This window comes from Acinonyx jubatus, chromosome B3 (assembly GCF_027475565.1).
Source record: "Acinonyx jubatus isolate Ajub_Pintada_27869175 chromosome B3, VMU_Ajub_asm_v1.0, whole genome shotgun sequence".
Classification (NCBI taxonomy): Eukaryota; Metazoa; Chordata; class Mammalia; order Carnivora; family Felidae; genus Acinonyx; species Acinonyx jubatus.
Window position 1 is genome coordinate 49891903 of NC_069386.1, and position 26056 is coordinate 49917958.

Below are 26056 nucleotides of genomic sequence, written 5' to 3' on the forward strand. Positions count from 1 at the left end.
CAGATAATAATGACAAGTTGTTTGGAGACAAGTTGTGTGAAATCACCGTTCAAACATTAGTCCTTCTTATTAAACATTCGCGAAGTATTTATTCTCTATTTTAAATTTTATTTGTATAAGGCTTTTATTTTTTGTGTGTTTAGAGTTTTTAATTTTATGAAGGAGAAACAAAATGCATAAAAAATGTTCACCAGCTGTGATTTGTGCGACAAAAGGAACCATTGCATCCACACAGAGCTGGTCTTTCTAACTGACCAGCCCAACGTTCGTCTGTGTCCTGTGGCTGTTAATTGACTATATCGTTTTAGATTTATGCATTAAAAATACGATTTCTACTTTGAAGGGATCACTTTGTTACTTTGTAGCTTTTAAGATGATGCCATGAACTTATTTTTCTTGTAAGATAAAGTCTCATCTATAGATTTTGCAACTAATTACATGTCTGCCAATACATACTTAGAGGATACATTTTATTTCAATTTATTATTTGTGTTTACATAGTGTGTCCCTGGAAATATCTGTGGAACTTAAAGGAAATGTTTCAGTGGTGTTTATTACTACTTTTTCACTGTTCTTTCTTCTCTCTCTCTCTCTCCCCTTTTAATAGCTCCAGTCAGTCCGGTCAAGCATGACAGCGACTCAAACTCGGCAAAGTTCCAAGACACTGAGGACATGCCTGACAGATGTGTCTTGGAAGAGTCTGAGAGTCCAGGTGAAAGCCATTTAAAAATAGTCAAGTATAAAATGATAAATTTGACACAGCTTTGGGGTCCTTGGAAGGGGGTGGCGGGGAGGACATTGTAATGCTGTTTTCTCTTAGCAGCTGCACTGTCAAATTAATGGTCACCTCCAGGGGTCACAGTGTGGAGCTGTTACCTTTTCCTCTTTCATCAGGAATTCAGTTGGAGGAAGTACAAAGGCTTTATGACTGAGAAGGGAAGCTGACACTATTAGTTCATTATCATCAATTTTAAGCTAAACTGGAGAATAGAGGCCGAGATTGAAAACTGGAGAAGTGGCAGCATTTTAAATATTTCAAATAATGGGATCAAGCGGAAGAGAGAGTTAGAGACAAAAGAGACACAGATTGCCACCATTACAATCTATTTACCTTTCTAAATACAAACAATGCTCTCACCTGGACAAAAGTGCTCTAATCTGGACGATTTTAGCATAACAGTAATGGACTCATGGACATGTCAACTGTTTGGAACAAACAGAACAAAAGAAAGTAATAACCCTTCCTCATGCTACATCCCAAGTTGCTTATGTTTGTATTTTCTTTGTAGAAAGAATAGACAGAAATATACTGGAAGGATAGAGCCAGAAACACTTATGCATGGATTTTTGTTTCTGCTTCTGTCTTGTTTCAAAACATGCCTAGTCTTTAACAGATAATTAATTAAAAGGAAAAAAAAATCCTGTGGAGGTTGAATGACATTCCTGGATCACTACAAAGCCTTAAGGTGCTAGAAGGTACCTTATTACCATGAGTGAAAGAGTTAACTATCTCCCCCCACCGAATAGTTTTTCTTCCCTGTTTTCTCTGGCTGCTGGGTACCCTCGACCCTCTTGCATCTTTGTGTGCTGATCCTTGTATCAGATTTTTGATTCATCCTCTCTGTGGCCTGTCAGCTTAGTTAAGAGATTTCCAAATCTTGTAGCCTTCGCTGACAGGGGGCAGCTGCAAACAGTCCCCTGATCCTTCCCCGAGGAGAGCTACTGAGATTTAATTTTCAGTGAAAGGTGCAGCCTGCAATCTATGTCAGGTCCCCTAAGTCATCTCGGAACCCCAATAGGCCCAGTGGCGATGGCATTGTATTTCAGTTCCCTCCACTACACCAAGATTCCTCAAAAGATGAACTGCTGCAGTGTGTCTGTTCTCAACCACACTTCTGCTTTAGCATCCCATGGAACTGACAAATGGCACCTTTCACAACGACAGAAAATTTTAATCAGAACGTTAATCCCACCCCCTGCCATAGTATCTAAAAAAACAAATGCAGGTTAGTCCCACTCTAACAGGGAGAGAGTAGTGGTAGCATTAAATTTCTATTAAATTATTTATAAATTGCTTTTAGTTTTGACAAAGATTGCCTAATAGTGACTAGATTTTTAAACTGTCTTAATACATAGTTTCCTATAAACCCTAAGCAGTTAAATCCATGAGTCAAGTTTTTACTTGTGTTAACTGTTCACTGTTTTGGGCAAGAATAGATTGGCTTTATGTCATTTCAAAAGTAGTATAAATTTCGGTCATCCCTCAATATGAGTGGAATTGTAGTAAAATTCAAATATAACGTAGTTCATTTGATTGATATAAACAAAAGCATATATCAAAACAAAGATTACTTAGTAAAGAGAGGTACTGATAAAGAATCTTAACTTAAAAAGTGAGTACTGTTCTATACATCGGACATCATTAAATGGGTAATAAAGAATGAATTACTCTGGCTTTTTCCTCTGTCCATTCCTGCATTTTAAGACATCTTGCCTTATAGGCCTAGAAACCTCTGGAGAGTTCACTACTGGTCTCACTGCCTTCCACTGAGAATTTGTGGCTTGGTTGTCATGGAGACATCGTATTTCTCCAAGAATTGCTCATATTGATCCGTGGCCAGGCGTAAATGGCCAAGCGAGTGTGAGGAATAAAGGGGGCTGGGCAGTCCTATAAAATGACCAGGGCTTGTGGGTTGGAAATAAGCTCATAGCAAACACTTAGGTAAAAAGAAAGAAGCAGTTTTATTTTGTTTCAGGATTTCTTTCTGTACTTTGGGCCATTGTCTTCTTTCACTATGAACTGAAAGAAACTTGTTAGTCACTTGTCATGTCAGATCTTTGGTGCTTGTCCTGACACAGCTGTCAGCCTTCCAGCTCTGTGCAGTTCAGGGACACACAACAAAGAGGCAATGACATGAATTATTTATTGCTCCTTGTGTGGATAAAATTCTGTGATAAGAAATTAAGACACTTCTGACAGAGGTGCTTGTTTAGTAAGAAAGATTTTGATGAGAGAGTGCATTTCCTTGAAGTATGAGCATTTGAGAGGGAAAATTCCTAAAACTGAGCACGAAGGAAGATATGAGAAATTGGTGGCATAGAGGGACTTTCTCGAACTGTGAAAATATGACTGTCCACTTCTCAGTGTCCCACAATTAACTAAAAAAATAGCAAGGCATTCAGATGGAGGGGCTCCAAAACTATAAACATCACTTTGGTGGTTTGGGTACCTCTTTTTACCACGTATGAATGGTGTTCTTCTGGAAAGTATATTTAACCACTTTTGTTAGAAGAAAAGGCAAAATTTGGGGGTTTTAAGTGATAAGCTTTGGGAAGGTGCTGTCAAATCAAGAGAGGTGCTTCCATAGCTAAGCTTATAACTGCATTGGTATATTCATTATTCCCTATATGGAAAGGAGTGCATTTAAATCTGAATGCATCATTCTCACCGTTTTCACCTGGCATATCATCGTTCATTTAAAAGTCCTTCTAATATTTTCATGTACATGCAAAATCCCCCCGCTACAAAGTTGAATGTGGTCAGTCTTCTAGCTTTAATGGATATTGACCTTACATGGTTTTATCTATGCAACTCTAAATGACTAATATATTTATTACATCATTTTTAATGAACAAACCAGTTGTTCAAACAGCACATATAAAATGAAAACAAAAATCATTTTTCCATCCAAGCACAGTTCAAGAATATTGCCTCATATATTGTTCTTTCCAAATAAAGTCTTTTCTTTACAAATCCTCTAAACATAATTTTACTTTAAACCTTAGAGTTTCATATTTATGATACCAATTCATTGGCATTTGCAGAGAGGAAAGGGATATTGAAGCACAGAAAAACTATAATAGTTTATTCTTTAAGGTAAAGTCAAAGTTTCTTAAACATTGATATAATATTTTAAAATTCCATTGGTAAAATCGATTTTTTTAATTTATGTAAAAAATAAGATTGACTTTATGAATTGATTATCTTTGAACGCAAAGGGTTTTGAACTCAGTCAGAAGATTGTTTACTTTCCCACTGACATCACTGCTTCTTCAGGAGTGAAGTGACTAGGATGACCCATTTGTAAATGGGCCGGAGTGTGCATACAGGTCACAATTTAGAGGACTGGTGAAGTGGTTGTTCACCTGGTCTCTGGAGCACTCTACCTATTCATCATGCCGTTGTGATCTCTTTATTGGTTCATGCTGTATACCCAGGTGAGTGCCTGCAGTCCATTAAGGTTGGCAAAGCAACTTTAGACCAGAGCATTCTTACTGCTCTGACCCTGTCAGTGAACCTGGAGGTCTTGTCTGTTAGGTTAAGGTCTCCCTCAGCAGTGTCTTTCCTTTGGAATAATTCATTAGCAAAGAGTTTTGACTCACAGGTGAATCCCAGATTGAAGTTTCTGGCTTAGACTCTGTGAAGTCTACTTGCTTCTTCACTGGCATTTATACATTCCCAAAACCTGTGGGAATAACTTGATGTCTAGTAATAGAAGCACCGAGATAACGTTGTGAACTTACAGCTCCCTTTGTTTTCAGATTTCAGGGCCATTATAATGGCTTTCTTTCTTTGGCTCTTTAAAGCCCCATCACTTCTGAATCTGAAAGATGCTATAACAAAAATAGTTCAGTGCAGTCTTTTGCTGGTTAACTTCTTGTTGACTGCTTCATACACAATGATTAAAGCTCAATTCCTATTCTCCAGAATATAATAAAAAGTGTTCCTTGTCCCTTATCTTTGCACTCATGATGATAAAAAATTTAGTGTGACATTCACAATTTTTATCCAAGTGTTAATGAGAGACCTTGAGCTTTTATCACCTTATTGGCTTGGAAAATTAAGGATTTTACTTCCTAGTGCACTAGGGACAGGGCACTTAAACATAGCTTCAACTGAAAAATAGCAGTGACAAGAGAGAGCTTGAAAGTACAAAAAAAGGCATTCAGATCAGCATTTTCACGTCATTCTGAAGTAGTTTATAATCAGTATGCATTCTGCCATTAATAGAACATTTTAGTGGTTTTTATATAGCACGTTATGTGTATAGATCTATATACATCATTGTCAATCAATATTGCATTTGCATGAATCTGATGAACAAAACTAGGTTTCTCACAGTTTCCAGCGGATACTACATTGTGAAAAGCCAAGATGGAGGGTTTTTTTTTTCTTTTACTATTCTAGCTCATGAATCAACAGCAAAAATCAGGTAACAGAAAGTAGGACAGATTCAGGACTGGAGTGTTGGAGATGGCTGATGATGATGCATGAAGCAGAAAAAATGTGGAATGTGTGAGCAGCCCATCAATCATAGCTATCGAGAACACACTTCTTAGGGTTAGTGGTAAAAAAAAAAAATGTTCTAGAAGTAAGAACAATTTCAGTAGTAAAAACACATAAGCCCTTTCTTCTAGTTGAGTTTAACAATATGAACATTTTTAAAAAGTTACCCAAATGGAAAAATTTAAGCATTAAGCTAATAATTTTTAAAAGATGTAAAATTCTAGACATAAACACACACACACACACACACACACACAATTATACATGTAGCTATATATATAAATGTATAATATATATTTAACTAAGCCAAATAACCAGTTTTTTGAGTCTTTGCCAGTAGGTGTAGGAGTTATTATGTTTGCATGGTCATGTCATTAATATAAATGTATTTAGAAATAGTTAACTAAGGCACAATGCTCCAGTATGTTTGATAGTCAAAATAATTTAAAACAAGTGATAGTTTTTAGGCTACAATGACAAGCATCTAAGTAGTTTGAAAAATAAATGCTCTTTTGATTCTTGAATTCAAACCAGTTTATAAACTACCATTTATAACATTTGATCCTAAAACTACAGTTGTGGGTTTCCTTGAGAGAAACTGACCTACTTGAAATTTATGCAAATTCATTAATTTCAAATCCAACTCATCTTGTTGAAAACTGTCATCTTTCTTGGCAATTAAAAGAAAAAAACAACTTGCAACCTGTCATAATAATGTGTACAATCCATTTGCCTGAAGCCTAGTTTATAAAAATGTTTTTATTATAGTAACATATTGTATTATAGCATAGAAAAGAAATATAGAAATTATAGGTAATTCTTTCCTTCCTTCACTTCCTTTCTCATTCCTTCCTTCTTTTCATCCTTCCCTGTTTTTCCATTCCCCTCTCACCTTCTTCCTCCTTTCTTCTTTCTTACTTCTTTCTTTATTTACTATATAACCTGATAATCTGCTTCCTTTCTAGGTAAGCCAAGGCATCATTCATGGATAGCAAAGGTGTGCTCCTGTAAACTGTGCTAAATGGAATCTTATCTATAGGAATTGGATTTGGACAAACTATGAAACCCAAACATGCCATTTGTTTATTGTTGTATTAAAAACTATGCTGTTATTGGTCATTATTAGATTGTAAGTAGATTTGCTAATGCCTTAGAAAGAGTGTATTGAAAATGTAATTACTGATTAAAAATATCCAAATTGATCTAATTTTTGAAAAACATTGTGGAAATCATTCTATATTCTTGCTTCTTATTTTCCTTTAAAATTTACAACAAGCAATGCCAGTCTGCAGACACAAATTTTAACACTGTTTTAGATTTTCTTCTATCTTTTCAGTTCCTAAATGATACAGGCAACATTAAAACCACATTGCTTTTAAATAAGATACAATGCTTCTAAATTTAATGATGCTTCAATGTATTTAATCTAAAACTTTACTAAATTTATTTCATTTGCTAGGTTAGGACATTTTGTTTTAGTATATGCTTTAATATGGCTCAGTCACCCTGCAGTAAATCTCATCAAAGCATGAAATGTTGTCAACAAATGCTGAGTTCCATTTAGTCATCAATTAGCCCAAATAAGTGATAGACAGTATAACAGGGACCAATCTTATGTGGTCAGGTTCATTTGGACTTCTATTGATATAGAAGCTAATGTCTTCAGCCAAAGGTTGATTTTGTTGGCCATACACATGTAAACTATATATCTACTTACGGCACATCACAATTGATCCTTATTAAGTATAAACTCTTGTAGTTCTTTTCCCAGAAAGAAGCTTGACTAGCAGGAATTTTTAAAATAAAATATGAAAGCAATATAAATAGGAACAAAGTTCTCATCTACTAAAGCCCTTAGTGATCTGATTTATTTGCTGTGCCTTATATTGTATAATTCCTGGATAGAAAATCATTGAAAAGTAGTGTGCATATAAATACAAATATTGCCTAATCCATAAAAATGGAAATAAAATGTTAAAAATGTTAAAGATATTATCTACCTACCTACCTACCTATCTACCTACCTGTCTATCTATTTATCTATCTAATAGGGAAGTTCCAGTCACTTCAATTCAACAAACATTTTTGAGGGCAGCAGCATCTGGTCCTATGCTGGGATGCAATGGGAGATTAGAGAAGAGAACTATATATTGGAATAGCTATATATAATGGTCTCTACCTTTAAGGAACTTATAAGTAATGACTGACCTGGTTGAATATACCAAAACATAGACATCCAATGAGTGTGACTCCTTTAAAGCAGACATAAACCTGTGTTCATTTTTTTGTCTCCTAGTAATATGACATCATTGCTTGAAATTGTTTTTGAGTTCTACTTCACAAAGAGTAACATATTATCAATATGAATAATCATGGAAAATTGTCATCTTTTGAAAATCAACATATATACACACTCCCCCCCCCCCACACACACATTAGAAATAGTCCACAGCTACTTGGAATAAGTTTCAAAATAAAGGAAGGTAGCAAGCTAGGCAATGGAAACCATTTTCTTACATGCTGTGCCCTGGCTCTGTAGGTCATTACAAGAAGGTCTACCAAAAATATTTTTATGATGGCACTTTCAAATATGTATATATTCTCTCAAGAGGGCAATTTTAATAGTTAAAACTTATTTGAATGCTTAAGTTCTGTTATATTTATTAAAAATAAGCTTTGTTTTTATAGCTATGTTCTATTATTCCCTTTTCAATGAAGAATAAAAATAAATTTAAGCAGTTGCCATATTTAGCATTTTCCGGGACTAAGGAAACCAATATTGAATCCTTGATAAATATTTTATGATGTCACCAGATATAGGAAATTAGAATTGGCATAACGCTGACATTACTAAATGAGATTTTTAAGATTTTTTGGAATCACATTTTGCAGTTGCTAAAATTTAATAATTTGTATTAAATGACTAATTATAATCTTCTTTTATCGATATGAATTCTGGAGGCCAACACCATTAACTATTAAAGCTTTTAATTCCTAAAAATGAAGTTTTAGAGAAAGACATTTAAATAGCATTCTCCAATATCCAGGTGCAAATGTGGGCAAGTCCACCCGTCTGTTTAAAAATGATTTCCTGGGGCGCCTGGGTGGCTCAGTCAGTTGAGTGTCCGACTTCGGCTCAGGTCATGATCTCACGGTCCGTGAGTTCGAGCCCCGCATCGGGCTCTGTGCTGACGGCTCAGAGCCTGGAGCCTGCTTCGGATTCTGTGTCTCCCTCTCTCTGACCCTCCCCCGTTCATGCTCTGTCTCTCTCTGTCTCAAAAATAAATAAACGTTAAAAAAAAATTAAAAAAAAATGATTTCCTTATATTGACTTATGTTCAGCATGTTTCAGCAATGTTTCTCATAAGGAGAACTTGAAATAGCAAGTTGCCACCCAGTTAACTGGATCAGCCACATGGTGACCCTAATCCCTTGGTACCACAGCTAAAAACTCAAAATTCTTTGCTTCTTGAATAGGTGCTTATCCTTTGTTGGCCTAGCAAGGGAAGTAATTGTATTAGCAAGCAGCTAATTTCTTTGTATCCAGTGTCTTCCTTGTTGTTGTCATAAATAATTAATTAAAAAATCATCTTGTGTTTCTTTTTTGTCGTTAATCTTGGTGATATTTAGGATTATCTATTTCCCTCCAAGGAGTATCAGATTTTCAAATTTCCAAGTGGGGATTCTGTTACTCATTGTGGAATTACATGCAGGCTACTCTATTGCTGGGGAAAAGTTTAAGGGCCCAGGCCTCACCACCATATGTTCAGGTAGCTTGTCTTTGCTGTACTTGTCAGAGAGCCTTGCTTCCCCCTGGATGTGGAGAACATCCTCTCAGGGCTTGGGCAAAGGCAGTCCACAAGATGGTCTCTGGAAAGCAATCTGAACACTGTAAAACACTTGAAATATAAGGTAAAATTTATAATATTCTAAACACACAATTAGAGAGGTGGCCTCAGACCTGAAACATTCTGTTGCTGTATTAGAAACTAGTTAAGGCTGCTTTGAATGTGTCACTATTAGAAAGATGATAGGAAAACATTTTGCTGAATATTAATTAACATTCTATCCCTAGATAGTAGTACTTGAGGTGATTTTTATTTCCCTCCTTGCACATTTTCCTCTGATGTTCTGTATTTAAAAAAAAAAAAACTTTTATAATTATTCAAGTGAACATTTTAGAAAAGATAGTGTTTCTCTTCAATCTTTAGAGGACATGCAAGAATTGAAATTTTAAGAATTGACGGGGCACCTGGGTGGCTCAGTCGGTTAAGCATCCGACTTGGGCTCAGGTCATGATCTCGTGGTTTGTGGGTTCCAGCCCCACATCGGGCTCTGTGCTGACAGCTCAGAGCCCGGAGCCTGCTTCAGATTCTGTGTCTTCCCCTCTCTCTACCCCTCCCATTCTCATGCTCTGTCTCTATCAATAATAAATAAATGTTTAAAAAAAAACAACAAGAATTGTGTTATGCCATGTGTTTAAAATGAAGGCTCAGAGTACATTAATGCCAATTGATTCTGAAGTCTTATTTTCACAGAATGGAGTTATTCATATAATTTTTAAAATTTTATATTGCATACATTTGATTATACAGTTATTTAAAAGCAGTACTATATATGCTGTGATTCTCCATGAAGTCTTGTTGTACATGTCAAGGACCCAAAGTTGTATGTAATTAAATATGAAAGTCCTTGCTTTGTAAACATGTACGTAGTTAGCATCGTAAAATAATTTCAAAACAGCACAACTAAAAAAGTTGCCAAGTTAAAGCTTTCTGGAATGGCTTGCTTTCTGATGAAGTTATGTGGCCTTGTCCCGAAGACACTTTGTGCTGTGATTTCATCAAGGACCTTACAGATGGCATGTATGAGAAACATGCAAACAAGAAATGAACAGGTCTCTCAGTGTGCGCATGCCACGGTGGGGGTGGGGGTGGGGTCCATCCAGCCTGAAACCCTGGAAGACATCGTGTGTCACCTCATCTCATCTCATTGGCAGGGCACAGACTGCCTTGCCACAATTCCCTCACTCCTGCCACCCTTCAACCAACTCTCTCAGATCCCATTTTCTTTTAAATTTTGGTATCATGGATTTGGGGCATTAATCTGACTTTTTAAAATTTTGTATTAAAATACATTCATCCCGAGTACTGAGTTCTTTTGCCACCCCCCTAGTCTTAGGCCCTGTTTATTAAATCTGGATAGATACACCTTTATCCCAAAAAGTATACCACAGGTAAATAGACTGGAACAATCACATCATTGTGAGAAAGATTATAATGATACAAACCCTGTGAAAACTAAAGCCATAAACCATTGAGAATGTTTGAAATGGCTTACTTCTAGTGGTGTACAGGGGGAAATATTGGGCATCTATGGTTCTTCCTTTTGACAATGTTTCTCCAAATGCCTTTTTTCATTGCACAGAGCATGTTTTCCTATCATCAATTTTAAGGATCCTTTCTGTCGTCAACACACTACTAATTGGAAAGGTAGCAGTAATTTTTCATTCAAGGATCCAAGGTTTTTAACACCAAAGATAATTTGTACCTGTTTAGTATAGCCCTGCCTAAATCTGCAAAGTGCCAAATGCCAGCAAAACACCAGTATCCATAGCATTATGCAATAGGAATAATTGGTTGGTACATGCTTGCAAACCTATCATTTATTCACTTAGCAATTATTTTAATTGCAATTATCTGTAAAGTCATCAATTGGCTTTTCGATCTTGCATGTGTATTTTCAGGGGAGGAGGTGTTTTCACACAGCCTCAGTAACGGAGCATCATGTCCTAGAATGATGCCATCTAAGATAAAAGGACGGTCTATGACGTGTTCTTGACACATCACAAGTTTCCTCTAGACTTTTAAAGAGATTTTCTGTTAATTGTGCAATGGCAACTACATTTCCTATCAGAAATAAACTCTCTTATCTATATGAAAAGACTTCTTCCCTCTATGTTATCTCTATTTCAATTTACAATCATAATCAAAAGAGAAATAGTATTTAAATTTTTCTTTTTGTATTTTAGAGGGTTCCAGGGAGGGGAGGGAAGGAAAGAAAGAACAAACCTATAACAGTGAGATTAAGAGCCTTCATCCTGTCCCTAAAACAATCATAGCCACAGGGACCAGGTTGCACTTAGGACCGTTTTAATGATAAGGAAGATTTCCCTGGATCAGCCTCTATTTCAAATGATCAGTGTATTTTCGCCAATCTAAGCAAAACCATCTGGTCCAATTTATGGAAGAATTTCAGACAGGAAGTGAGGCAAATATATAAAATATTATCATTTCAGTTGTCTTTCAGATAGTCAAGAAACAAATTTGGGGATTTCTGAAGTGTGATTCCATAGAAAGTATATTTCAGTTGATTCCTGTCTGCAAAGGTGTGAGGTTTTGTTTGTAGGCTTCCTGCCATGTAGGTGGCAGCAACACTCAAGGCTAGAAATTTTCTTTCACATTCTCCAAGCTCTAGTCTAAACCACATTCTTACTAAAAACCCTTGTGGAAGAGAAAAGGTTTAAAGTGTAGAGACAAATTTCTCTATGTCCTCACATATCTCTAAAACACTATTTTAAGGTTGTGCTAAAGCGGTTCCCATAATGTGAAAACATTCATCATTTCCCTTAATACAGAAGTCATATTCTGCTCTCATACATGTTGGTAGTATTAGGCTTTTGTTTCTTTATTTACTAGGATCTTAATTCTTTACCTTCTCTCAAGCTAAAGCTTTTCTCTCAAGAAAAAGGAAGAAAACTGGTTTATTCCATGACCACCTAGGCTTTTCTGGGAAATAGCAAAAGCCTCTCCTTTCATTCTTTGTAAACATCTATGAAGCCAGGGAATTTAGTAATTGTGGATTTTCCTTTCATCTTCCATATGAAGCTATTTCCTCTGATTATTCTAAATAGAGGAGATTGCACTCAAGTTAGGTGTGTGCAAATCAAATGAAGGCTATGTCCAAGCAGAGAGGCCCATGGCACCTGAATGTGGGGCCAGAAGACAAACAGGATTTACAGGCTAACAGTGAGGGTGTTGAGTCATTGCATGGATATGGATCATTGCCTTGAGAAAGGCAGTGGCTCCTGTACCTAGGCAGAAATGAAACAAGGATGCCCATGTCTATGTTAATAAGTCTGTTCTTCTTTAGTATTGGAAACCGATTATCAGGAAGAATTTCTTCAATTTCTAGCATTTTGCAAAAATTAGTACCTGTTATAGCAAATATTGGTAGCTTTTGTGAAGGAATCTTTAGAGTGTTCTTTTTATGTAGGGTTGGTCAACATGTCCAAAGTACCATCCATATATACAACTCCAGGCTCAGATAAAGCTCATAATAATTAAATTCCCAGGCTATAAGGAGGTCATTGAAGGGTTTGAGGAAGGTGAGGAAAGGGTTCTGTATCTAATACTTTTCAATCTCATTAATATCACTTCTAACTTCTCTTGTCCTTCATAACCTTGATCACTTTCTGCAAATATCTATGTAATTCAAAGCAAGTATTTTTCATTATACCAGGCATTGAATGTGGAATGTGAAGTACTGGCATTGTGTCTCAGCCCCTTCACTTTCTTACTAGCTGAGTGACATTAGAAAAGTAATTTATATAATACTCAGAAGCTCAGTTCTCTTAACTCTGCATTAAGACTAATAATTTCAATTTCTCAGGCACCGTATGCCCGTATTGTTATTATTGAATGTAGTATTACAAATAATTGAAATCAGTATACATGCCAAAAATACTTATTTTTATAATAATATTAATTATCATCAACCATCATGGCACTATAATGCTTGAACAAGCTTTTTACTCAGATTGGGAGAGCATTTTGGCATAAACAAGCTAAACAGGTTGGTTTAATGAAAATTTCTTCTTTTAAAATGTTTCATGTTAACTAGTACTCCCAGGATCAAAGGCTAATTTCAGTTGTTGACAATTTATTTAAAGGTCAAGGCTTTCCCAAGCTCAGTGGATAATAATAAATAGTAAATAGCTCATAGTTTTTCTTCTGGGTCCTGAAAGATAATCCTCTGAGAATGTTTTGTGTCAGAGTAGGATAGGCCATGGTCCATCTAAGGTTGTATAAAATGACAGGTAGCTTTTCTCTTCTATCAGTCTTCATATTATCAGATGACAGTAGCAAACATGTTTCTATAGCTTTACATGAATGTGATGAATGGACCAAACCTAAACATGTAAGTACTTGTAAAGAAGTATACCACAACTTAGAAAGTCAATGAACCCCTGAAAGATCATGGGTACAACCAAACAGCATATATTAAATTCTACCTTCCTGCTAAGGTTGGTATATATTAGAAATTTCTCCCATGAGGCAAAAATCTGAAAATTGATGAATAGGTCAGAAAACCTGAGTCAAGGAAGGGTTAAAGTGGGGCTGACCAGAAGTGGCATCAGAAGCATCAAACATAAGAATGTACCTAGAGAAGGATACTCATCCTTATTTTTACTTGAATAACGTTTGGTGAAACATCTTACAACATTTCATTACTTCTGTTCCCTTCCACCCTCTTCTCTAAGTGGAAAAAAAGGGTGTTGGTCAGGAATAATAATAAAATGACCAGGAGGATTTTCAATTAAAATGGCAAATTAAAGACACATTTATCTCCATCCTCTCCTAAAGCTTCACTGGAATAATGGGATAAAATACAAGAACCCAACAAAAAAAATAGAAAATGGGGAAAGGAATAACAACAGCAAATTTTTAAAAGCCAGAAAGCAAATAAATGCCACAGAAGATGATGCCAAGAAATGAGCTGCTTGGTGTTGCAGGGGTCCTAATGGCTCAAAAATCGGAGTCAGCTGTGACTTTTGTGGGGGTACAGGAAAACTGTTTCAAAGAAAGTTAATCACCTTGATTCTCACTCTGACTTCCTACCCCAGTTAATACCTGGGGGTTCCCTCCCTGGTCAGGCTGAATAGGAAGGATTATGGTTCAGGACAGTAAGACTAGCTGAGAGCAAGGACATCATCCTGAAAAAAAAAGGATGGGTAAAAATCTGTACACTGATGACCACACCCTCACCCTAGCTCCCTTCTGTTTTGCTCCAAAGATGCTGATAACCATTCTTCTTAACACTAGACAAGAGACAGATGACTCTTTTATGATAAAATAACAAGCCTGAGGCCAATAAGCACTTGAAAAGATGCTCAACATCACTAATCATTAGGGAAGTGTAAATCAAACCCACAATGAGTTACCACCTCACACCCATTAGAATGGCTACTATCAAAAAACAAAACAAAAACGCAAAATGACAAGTATTGATGAGGATGCTGAGAAATTGGAACTCTTGTGCTACATTGGTGGGAATGTCAAATGGTGCAGCTGCTGTGGTAAACAGTATAGCAGTGCCTCAAAAAATGTATAATAGAATTCCAATATAATCCAGCAATTCTACTAGTGGATATATGTCCAAAAGAATATCTAAAAGCAGGATCTCAAAATTATATTTGTACACCCATGTTCACAGCAGCATTATTCACAATAGCCAAAAAGGGTGGAAGCAACTCAACTGTCCATCAACGAATGAATGATAAATAAGATGTATATACATACAATAGAATATTGTTCAACTTCAAAAAGGAAAGAAAATCTTCTGCATGCTACAACATGGATTAACCTTAAAGACATTATCCTAAGTGAAATAATCTGGTAAAATGTCCAATAAAATGACAAATACTGTGTAATTCCACTTACTGAGGAAACTAGGGTAAAATTATACAGACAGAAAGAAAAAGAGAGGTTACTGGGAGGGGGAAGAGACAAATACTGTGTAATTCCACTTACTGAGGAAACTAGGGTAAAATTATACAGACAGAAAGAAAAAGAGAGGTTACTGGGAGGGGGAAGAGAAGGAGGGAAGGGAGGACTGAGGAGTTGTTGTTTAATGGGTATAGAGTTTTAGTTTTGCAAGAGGAAAGAGTTCTAGAGATTGGCAGCACAACAATGTGAATATACTTAACACTACTCAAGTATACACTTAAAAATAGTTAAAATGGTAAAATTTATATTATGTATATTCTACCACAATTCTAAAAATTAAAAAAAAAAATACAGCCTGAGAACAAAAGACCTACAGATGCTGACTACTCAGGCTCTTCCAGTGAAACATCATAACCAGAAAACCTCATAGGGAAGACTAGCACTCTGACCTATTCCCAAACACAAAGTATTTTTGTGCTTCACTAGCTGGAAAGCCAAAGATCACCAAATATATGAATAAAGCTTTTAAGAGAGAAACCAAAACAAACATGCAGAAAGAGAAGAAACAGGTGATAGAGGGTAATGTAAAAAAAAATCCCAAAACATCTATAATTAATGTAATCAGAGAGATAAGTGAGGAAATTACCTTCAAGAAACGAAAAGGAGGGGCGCCTGGGTGGCTCAGTTGGTTAAGCATGTGACTTCGGCTCAGGTCATAATCTCACAGTTCGTGAGTTCGAGCCCCGCGTCGGGCTCTGTGCCGGCAGCTGAGAGCCTGGAGCCTGTTTTGGATTCTGTGTCTCCCTCTCTCTCTGCCCCTCCCCTGTTCCTGCTCTCTCTCTCTCTGTCTCTCAAAAATAAATAAATGCTTAAAAAAATTTAAAAAAAGAAACAAAAAGGAGACTATAAAAACAGAACATTCAAGAATTTAAAAATATGTGGTACCATTCATTTATTCAATTCAACACACCTTTTTCCCCCAATTTCTACTATGTGCCAGGCACTGTTCTAGCCATTGTGAATGCCGCAGTAAATAAAACATACATATGCACATTCAAAAGCTAGCACTTTTTTTTTTCTCTAAAAAATGTTTGCAAGATATAATTGGGGAGGGGCGCCTGGGTGGCTCAGTCGGTTGAGCATCTGACTTCGGCGGGGGTCATGATCTCACGGTTAGTGGGTTCAAGCCCCGCGTCGGGTTCTGTGCTGACAGCTCAGAGCCTGGAGCCTGCTTCAGATTCTGTGTCCTCCTCTCTCTCTGCCCCTCCCCCACTCACGCTCTGTCTTTCTCTCTCAGAAATAAATAAACATTAAAAAAAAAAAGATATAATTGGGGAGACCTCCCAGGAAGAAACTAGGAAAAACAGTTAAAAAATGTACAGATTAATTCAATTAGAGGTCCAATATTAAAAATATTAATGAGATATCCAGAAAAGGTAAACAGAGAAATTAGAGGGAAGAAAATCATGGAAAATAAAATCATGCTAATTTTCCAGAAATGATGAAACAAATTCCAGATTGAAAGAATCCATAGTGTGCTCCTCAAAAATTAATGAAAATGATTCACCTGAAAGCATATTCTAGTGAAAGTTCAGAACAGTGGAGGCAAAGGGATGATTTCAAAAACTTTAGAAAAAGGAAGAGAACTTTAGCCCAATGTGAATGATAGGCAATCAGAATGGCATTAGACTTCTCAAATGCAATTCCAGATGCTAGAAGAAAATGGGGTAGTGACTTAATATCCCCACAAAAACCATTTCCATCCTGGAATTTGGTATTTAGCCACTCCATCTATCCTATGCACCGTTTCTCATACAATTACTGGAGGATATAATTCACCTACAAAATGGAGTAAACCAAGAATGAGCAGCACATGGAACATAGGAAAGAAGAAACCCCCAAAGGATGGTGAAGATAAATGGCATGTGAACTGCTGTATACAGGCCTAGAAAGCAACCCACCAGTTGTAGCAGAAAGTGCGGACGCTAGTAAGGAGGGCTCCATAACAACGCCAGTAAGCCTTACTAAATGGAGAGCAATTTTAGGGTTCTATTGATGAGCTTTGTAATCAGTTAGTGACAGGGATTGTGTATGACAGAAAACTAAGCAAAAGAAGAGATGAAATGTAATCATAGTATATTACATGGTCCAATTGTGAATAATACCAATAATGATTATTACAAAGTAATTATTATTCTAATGAAAGAAAGAGGGAGAGAGTCAGAGAGAGAGGAGAATGGCCAAGGAATCACTAAAATTGAGAATTCAATTAATCTGAAAGAGTGGGTAAATTCTCACTTCACAGATTCAAATGATTGTATATTGAATTTATTAACAAGAAGAGTTATCTGGAATCTTGGAGTGTCTTACCTCTGCTTGCCCTATATGCGGTTCTATCTTTGCATCTCTCTGGTTGTTTAGGATCATAGCTCAAGAAATTACCCAGATTGTACAGTTCTTGTAAACCCTAGCCATGTCCCCCATTCCAAGTTCTCTGACAGTTGGCTGTGACTCAGTCTGCAGAGCGACCCAGCAGGCATGGCTTCCAGGCAGGGGATTTTCCTGCACATCTGGCCATAGTTGTTAATGATCCTCCTTTGTAATGTGATTAATGAGCGTAATGTGTGATTAATGAGTGTGAGATAGTGAAACTTTAAACAGCTGAAAATAATATTGAGTAGGTAGCTATTCATAAGGTTTGTTGGTTTTTTTTGTTTTTTGTTTTTTTTTTTTTGTTTTTTTTTTTTGGATAGCATCTAAGAACATTGGTCAAAATATTCTATGCTACATAGTTATCCAGTGGACTAGAAGGTCACCTTCTGCATCTATGCTTGTCAAAAATTTACTACAGGCTTCTTAGAAGAAAAGCTAATTAGTGTACAAAGTAGCCTTAAAATACCACACTACAAATGTGAAATTTCTCTGGCATCTCAAAGTTTATCTTTAAAGAGTCATTTGAATTTTGTACACGTTTACTTTTGTGTTTGCTAATTACATAAAATATTAACAGCTAACATTTACTGAACATTTTCTGTGTGTGCTATGCCTAATAGTTTACATATTGTTTCTCACTCAATCTTCACAGCCATTTCATGGGATAGTTTCAATGCTCATTTTATAGGTGGGGAAAAACACAGAAGGGCTAAGTAATTTCCCAAAGATCACACAGCTCATAAGCAGTAACAAAAGTGTTTAAATATGACACTGTAGTTTGTAGGCACACAGGTACTGCATTCAGACCCTGGAATCATTTAGAGTCTTTTATAACTGCCTGTCTTATCTGTGGTTCCCAAGTTTTTCATTAGGCTTATGAGAACTACAATTTGAAAAGCATGAATCTATTTTATCTACTTCCATTCATTATGGTAAAAACTAGTTGAATCAAGAGCAAGAATGTTACCACTTTTAAAAAATATTCACCAGGGCGCCTGGGTGGCTCAGTCGGTTAAGCGGCCAACTTCGGCTCAGATCATGATCTCGCGGTCCGTGAGTTCGAGCCCCGCGTCGGGCTCTGTGCTGACAGCTCAGAGCCTGGAGCCTATTTCAGATTCTGTGTCTCCCTCTCTCTGACCCTCCCCCGTTCATGCTCTGTCTCTCTCTGTCTCAAAAATAAATAAACGTTAAAAAAAATTAAAAAAAATATATTGACCAGCACATTGTTAATTTGATTAAAAAGAAACAAGAAGTATTGTCATAATCACAGCATTAATACTACAAGTACCTTTGCGTCAGTTACCTAAGAGCCCTTAGAGAAAGGGCTTCAAAGCAGTAGGCTAGTGCTAGGTCGTCTTTTGCTCCATTGATAAGACCCTCTTTGCTAGGCTCCTCAAGCCATGTAGATGGCATTTACTGAGAGCCCATGAGGCCTCAATCACTTGACTAAGCTCTGAGAATGATATTTGATTTACTCTCAAACACAACTCTTTGAGGCAAGTATTAATCTTATCCCTATTTTACAGATGAAAAAGAGAGCAGCAAATGAGAGGATAAGTAATTTGCTTGAGCTCATACAACTAGTGAAATATAGGACCAAGAGTCTTGCAAGCTCAGAGAGCTGGTTTCAGCAACCCATGCTCTTAACCACTACCTTATATTGCTGACCACTTCCACCACCTTTTATCCTCATATGTGACAATGCAATAGCCAAAATTAGCGGCCATTTTCAACCTTCTATTTTTTAGGTGTCTTTAGTGGCATGTGCTTTCCCATCCACTCCCATATAGAACTTAACTTTGCATCAACTGCTAACCTATGTTGGAGGGATCCACAGGTAAAAATTCTGTACTTCCTTGGAGCCCTCAATGTGACGTGCACCCAGTGTGCTCTTGTGCACACAAGAGCTTTTGAGCAGGTAAGTGGCCTTTTGAGTTACAAAAGCTAACTGGAATGGACTTTTCAGCCAGGATATCAAGGTACTTTCATGCATTACATCAAAGTCTTTCTGTGGTGTTTCTTGATCAGAAAACCAATTTAAGGGTGATTTCAGCTCTTTCAACAAAATTCTTAGCTCAATTGTCTAAGGCAGAGGTTTCTCAACCTCAGCACTATTGACATTTTGAGCTGGCTAATTCTTTGTTTGGTGAGGGCTGTCTTGTGAATTGTAGGATATTTAGTAGCATCCCTGGCCTCTACCACCAGATGCCAGTAACAGTCCCTTCCCATGACCCCCTGTAGTTATAACAACCCATTTCTAGACATTGTTAGATGTCCCCTATGGGACAACATACCCCCAGTAGAGAAACACTGGTCAAAGGTAAAATTCTTCCTATTAAATTCCCAACAAAAAGCTCATAAAGTATGTTATTGAGCTTTATTTTTATTTCAGAAAAATACCTTCTAGCCTGATTTTGACATAAAATTTACTTAGGTTATTTTTACATATACTAAAAGACTAAGAGAAAGTAACCACTATATTTTTTTCCTCTTTTCTCTCCCTCTTTCTCTCTTTTTTTCAGTGTTTACTACTTACCCTCTTATAAGCTGGTACCTCCAAATCACATGTTCCTCATACACAACTTCATGTCAACTCCAAACCCAAAAATTCACCTGAAAAACCACCATCTCCTCCTGAAGAAACTTAAGACAATGTGTCCAACAATGAACTCATTTTCCACCTCTACAAATGTTCTCTTTGTTTCTCATTCCCAGTGTAAAATTGATGTCCAAATATTTTTTTTCTATGATTTTTTAAATGGCTTCCCTATCTGTTTTCTGGCATCCTCACTGTTAGTTCAGACTTATTTACCATTAAAATTGCCACAGGAACCTTCTGGCTAGTCCTCCTCCAGTCCATCATCTGCATTGTTGCCCAAGCCAATACTCTAAAATACAAATCTCATTCTTTTATTCCTTTAAATACAGTCCAAATCCCCTTAGCTGGGCTGGTGAAGCCCTTTATAAAGCATCCCTTGCTTTCTACCATCTTATTATAATAAATTAGTGAGGATTCCATTTGCTGCTAGGATAAAGGCATTCTGAGAACTTGAGCCAGAAACTAAATACATAAAATGTATTATATATCCTATCATATTGAAGTAATGGTTTGTGCATAGTGTAATGGACTTGAAGATGTAAGCTCCTTTAGGTGCCTTTTACATTAGAAAAGGTGAATTTCAGCACATACTCTCAGGCCTGCCAAAAACTCAATTTTATTTTCCCCATAAATGAATTTAATTTCTATTTTACATTTTCCTCCTCATTTTTCCAGGTAGAAGAAACATAATCTCAACTGGTTCAGGCTTTCTACTTTTTCCCATATATCACACCTAAGTTTTGAGAGCTTAGTTGGGTGACCACATAATTTTTAGTTTTTTAGTTTTAATTTCTTTAGTGAGAAGAACCACTATTTAAGAGTTTTGCATGAGGCAACTAATATAAATCAAGGATATCCTAGAAAAATGGAGATATATGGTCACCTTCAACTTAGGTAAGGTAGGTCTAGTAGTTGAGGGTTGTTGGAATCCGTGAACTATTCAGTAATCATCTGTCTATACTAGATGACAGATAATATTATATCCGGATACAACAATGTCCACAGGGGAAAAATGTTCTGCCTCATTCCTATCTGGTCTTTTGTCATCTGTCCATACGTATCTCAGCTGTTTCCACCCTCTTTTCTAGCAAGAGGCATCTCTTGTCTGGCTCACTTTCAGGTCCCTCCAAACTGAGGGAGATGGACAAAAATGACCTGAATCTCCTGCACTTCACTGACATGGAACGTGACTGTCTCAGGCATTTCTACTCAATCGTGTCTACGTTGTACTGCATGCAGGAAACTTCTGTCGAGCTTGCAATCCTCATGAGCTCTACCTCAAAATCCAGATGGAGTTATCCAGAGTTCTTGAATTCTGAATTTTATCTCAAGTTTCTATTGTGCACCCAACCCCCAACTAGGAAACAGACTGTGGATGAGACACAGGATTGCTTTTTAGGAATCCACCTACATCTAAGTTATTTGTCTTCTCTTTGCCCTCCCCATGCACTCTTTACCCCTCTGCAGTGAGATAGCCCAACTTGTCTATTTTCTCAGATTAGTTGTTTGTGAAATAAACATTATACCCTAGATGCAAATCTTACTGAAGCTCAAAGGTATTTTCTTTGCTTGTGTGTCTTGTCATCTTTCTCCTAACATAATAAATGCTGCTGGCAATAAGGGGGGGGGGGGAGCAAAATGTATAAGAAACTAGAGAGTAATACAACTCAAATTATTGATGAGTATAAAAACATACTATGTTTTCAATTACAGAAGGCAAACGAATTTTAGAGCAGAGGAAAATAATATGGTAATTGTGATGGTTGATTTTACATGTCACCTTGGTTAGGTAATGGTGACCAGTTATTTGGTCAAACACCAGTGTTGCTGTGAAGGTATTGTTTAGGTGTGATTGATATTTAAATCAGTAGACCTTGAGTAAATCCTATTACCCTCTATAATGTGGGGGAGCACCAACTCTTCAGTTGAAGACCTATTTCCTGAAAGAGAAGGAATTCTTCTCAAGACTGCAATATAAGAGCCCTGCCTGACTTATCAGTCTGTTGCCCTTTCCTTCAGATTTCAGTTAAAAAAAAAAAAGTAGATTTTAGCACTAAAAAAAGAAGTAAAATTAATTTTAATAATAAATTTTATTTAACCCTATGAATCCAAAATATCATTGCAACATGTAAGTTATATAAAAATAATGTATGAGATATTTTATAGTCCTTTTTTTCATACCAAATCTTCAAAACTCTATTCATATTTTACATGTATGGGACATCTCAATATGGACCAGCTATATGTGGCTAATGGCTAACATACAGGACAGAGCAGATCTAGACCAAAACACGTATGAAAAGAATTAAGGAGGCATTTTGTGCATTATCATGGATTTAGAGATTATTAGAACAGGTAAATTTATTTGAAGTTTAATCCTTTGATTTGACTCCATTACACAAATAAAAAAACTAAAACTCATAGAAGTAAAATGATTATGTGGAAATCATTCAGTTAATCAGACTGGCAGAAAGAAGACAGCAACCCAAAATTTCTTATTTTCATCATTAGCCATTAAATAAAAATTTTAAAAGAACAATATATGATAGGAAGCTATATCATAGCTTCAAGCAATCAAATACTCCAATCAAATGAGCTTAAACAATATCTTAGATAATCTTGTTACCTAACATAACAAGATTCCTACCTTGGTTGCTTCAGAGGCTCCACAGGGTCATCAAAAGTTCCAGTTCTTTCCATCCTTCTGCTCTGCCATCTTCTATGTGGCAGCTTTGCCCTCAGCTGGCCCCTCATGGTTTCAAGCTAGCTGTATTAATTCCAGACAAAATCTCCAGTGAGAAAGATGTGTTAAGGGTGAAAGGCACTGTCTCTTTTCATGTCTCCTTTGTAGGAGGGAGTAAAATTTTTGAGAAGCTTCTAAACAGAATAATTCTCTTGTTTCAATGACTGGGACTGGAAACATGCATATTCCAAAACCAATCGCCAACAAGATAAATAAGATTAACAGAATTCTAGATGATTTATTTGAAAGTAGAATGGATTTGGGGAGGGGAGACCAATGGCTACCACAACTCTGATTAAACTGAATAGCTGAAAAACCAATTGTAGTGAAAATATAGTTATATTCACAACCCCAGAATTCTATAGAAAGCTGTCTTTTTTTAGCTCCAAACTCCATTTTGATGTAATAAACTAATGGCTCAACAAACACACATGAAATGACATGCTGCTATTTCTTAACCCAAATCCCAGAATTATAAGAAAGAAAGCTCTAGTTATGTTAAACCAGAGATCTGACAAGTCTTTATTGAGGGCTTAGTATGCAGCAGGTACTGGTTTAGTCATTGCCACATGTACCACGTTTGATCCTTATGGCTACCCAGTGAAAGGACTGTTTTTTTTTTTTTCAACCTTGATTTTTTTTAATTTTTAAATGTAATTAATTTACTTAGTTTTTCAAGTTTTATTTAGAAATAATTGATATACATCACTATAAATTTAAGACAAACAGCACGATGGTTTGATTTATATACATTGTGAAACAATGACCACAACAGGTTTAGCTAATTGAAATGACTGTTAAAATCATGTCCCTAATAGCTTGGGTCTTAAAGAAGTTAGTGATTCCTGTTTGAGGTTATATGGAGCCCATTTACTTTTTTTTTTTTTTTTTTTTTTTTGAGAGAGAGAGAGAGAGAGAGAGAGAGAGAGAGAGAGCTTGAGCAGGGGAGAGAAGCAGAGGCTCTATGCTCAGCACAGAACCTGACACGGGGCTGGATCCCACACCTCTGAGATCATGACCTGAGCTGAAATCAAGAGTAGGTTGCTCAACTGACTTAGCCACCCAGATGCCCTGAGCCCATTTTCTAATCCAAGTGTTTTACTCTAAGTGCAGTGCTATTTCTACTCTACTAATCGACTATTAAACTAGTAAATTTTATCAGCATAGCTGCTTAGGGTAGGAGACAGCACTATTATTTTCTTTTCTAATTATTATAAATAAACTTTGTGAAAACTTAATCAGAAGAGATTCCATAAATAAATCACAAATGGAGTACAATTATAGGAGAAGCATACTATAAAGCAGAGGTTGGCAAACTACAGCCCAACTGCTGCCTGGTTTGTAAATAAAGTTTTATTGGAACACAGCCACTTATTTACCTTTTTTTTCCCGTGACTGCTTTCTCTCTACACAGGCAAAACTAAACAGTTGCAACAGAAATCCTATAACCTGAAAAGCTGAAAATATTTACTATCTAACCCCTTATAGAAAGTGTCTCAACCCCTCATCTAAAGGAAAACTCTTAGAATTTGAAATCAAGAGACCTGAATTTGAAATCTAATTCTGACTAGATTTAGTGGCTGTATACTCTGGGGCATTTCATTTAACCTTTCCAAATTCAGTTTCCTTCTCTGAAAAGTAAGAATAATGCCTAATTCAAGAAATTTTGAGGGGTGCCTGGGTGACTCAGTCAGTTGAGCCCAACTCCTGATTTCAGCCCAGGTCATGATCTCATGGGCATGAGACTGAGCCTGTGCATTGGGCTTTGAGCTGGGCATGGGGCTTGCTTAAGATTCTCTCTCTCCCTCTCCCTCTTCCCCTCTTCCCTCAAAAAATGAAAGAAAAAATAAAAGACATTTAAAAAGAAATCTTGAGAATTATATAAGCAAATGTATATGACAATGGTTTGTGATCCAAAAGTTGTAGCCAGTGCATAATAAATATGAAGAGTAGTTTTGTCAAGTCTCAGAGAAAAGACAAAGGAAAGTCTCATTTCTCTGCCATTTTGAAGTTTTCCTGGCACTAAAGTGGATATATAAGTAGATATTTGAGGCCAAATGGGGATTAAATAAAAAAAAAAATTGGGATGTTTTGCTTCCCAAGACAGCACTATTTGTTTGACTGAACAATAGCTGACTGTGAAGAGTTCAGGGACACCAGGGTAAGGTGATGGGCATATCTCTGTAGTAGCTTCTTATAGATGGTTAAAGAATAGTTAGGAAGCCAATGGACACATGTTGGTAGTAAAACTGGCCAAGCAAATGATGCAGAGCCTAGATGACTGCCTAAGGATATTTTAAAATTAGTTTCTAAATATAAAGACATTAAATTATATTGTCTTTTCTACCAATAAAATGTGTACAATTCCCAATTATAGTGGATGCACTGTCAGAAGGTAATAACATTTAGACTATGAGTTTTAAAAGCAATAATGTCACATATAGTAATTTTAAAAACTACTTCTTGTGGTCTACCTTCATTTATGATGCACTCATGTAAATTTCTTCCTTGCTGTTGACCTTGATCACAATACAAAAAACAGTCATCCTTCTATTTTTAAGCCTTGTCAGCAAATATCTTCCTCTTTTGTTCTAGGCCACCCTGGATTATGGAGAAAAAAAACAACAAAAAAAAAAACCCAGTAAGATATGGAGCAAATTATAGCAAAAAAGGCCATTTACACTGCTATTCTGACTGCTATTACCAGCAATAACTATCATCTCTAAGCTTTTCAACAATGAGTCCACACCAATAAGTGGAAACACTTTTTATAAGTGCTGTATAGTAATACCTGACATGTATATAGCACCTTTCATCTTAAGAATCCCAAAGTGCCATGTGGAGTATCCTGGAATCACTTCATCTACTAGAGAAATACAACAATCTCTGGAGTACAAAGCAGCAACCTTTCCATACACATAATGGTCCCAGTCTTGGCTTGGGGAGATGGCAAGAGTACATATGTTTTACACTTCTAGCCCCTCCAGACCAACATGCCTTACACTCTTGCTTCATTTGCACAACATGTGGACCCAGAGATAAACTCCTCCATTTCTACTTTTTCTGTGGGAAAAAGTGGGAAGGCTGACTCTTGAAAACCTTGGGGACCTAAGGAAACCTTTTCTAAGTGCAGATTTGACTGCTCCTTATTTATAGCAGAGTTTGTGGAAATTAATTAAAACAGAACAATTGTAGAAATAGTAGAATATTAGAAATAGTTTGAAGCCTGAGCCAGTTTGATGCCAGTTTCTGTTACTTCCAGCTGT

At 36.5% G+C, this 26056-nt stretch overlaps 1 protein-coding gene and 1 long non-coding RNA gene across 8 annotated transcripts in view; one reads left to right on the forward strand and one right to left on the reverse strand.

Annotated features, from left to right (window-relative positions):
• WDR72 (WD repeat domain 72) overlaps window positions 1–8880 on the forward strand; it is a 229937-nt gene extending 221057 nt beyond the window's left edge. For 5 of the 7 annotated variants that reach the window (XM_027067276.2, XM_027067275.2, XM_027067279.2 and 2 more), the window contains 2 exons: window positions 608–712; window positions 6253–6494. In XM_027067276.2, the coding sequence (XP_026923077.1) occupies window positions 608–712; window positions 6253–6308 (161 nt within the window). In that variant the 3' untranslated portion in view covers window positions 6309–6494. Of the gene's footprint in view, window positions 1–607; window positions 713–3825; window positions 3878–6252; window positions 6495–7338 lie in introns of those variants that run through there. The other 2 variants (XM_027067277.2, XM_027067278.2) reach the window with 2 other exon arrangements.
• The window catches only part of LOC128315939 (uncharacterized), a 149686-nt gene that overhangs the window by 85553 nt on the left and 38077 nt on the right, over window positions 1–26056 (reverse strand). The window contains exons 2-3 of the long non-coding RNA XR_008299171.1: window positions 25265–25391; window positions 22695–22814 (exon numbers count right to left, since the gene is read on the reverse strand). This is a non-coding gene — a long non-coding RNA (uncharacterized LOC128315939). The remainder of the gene's footprint in view (window positions 1–22694; window positions 22815–25264; window positions 25392–26056) is intronic.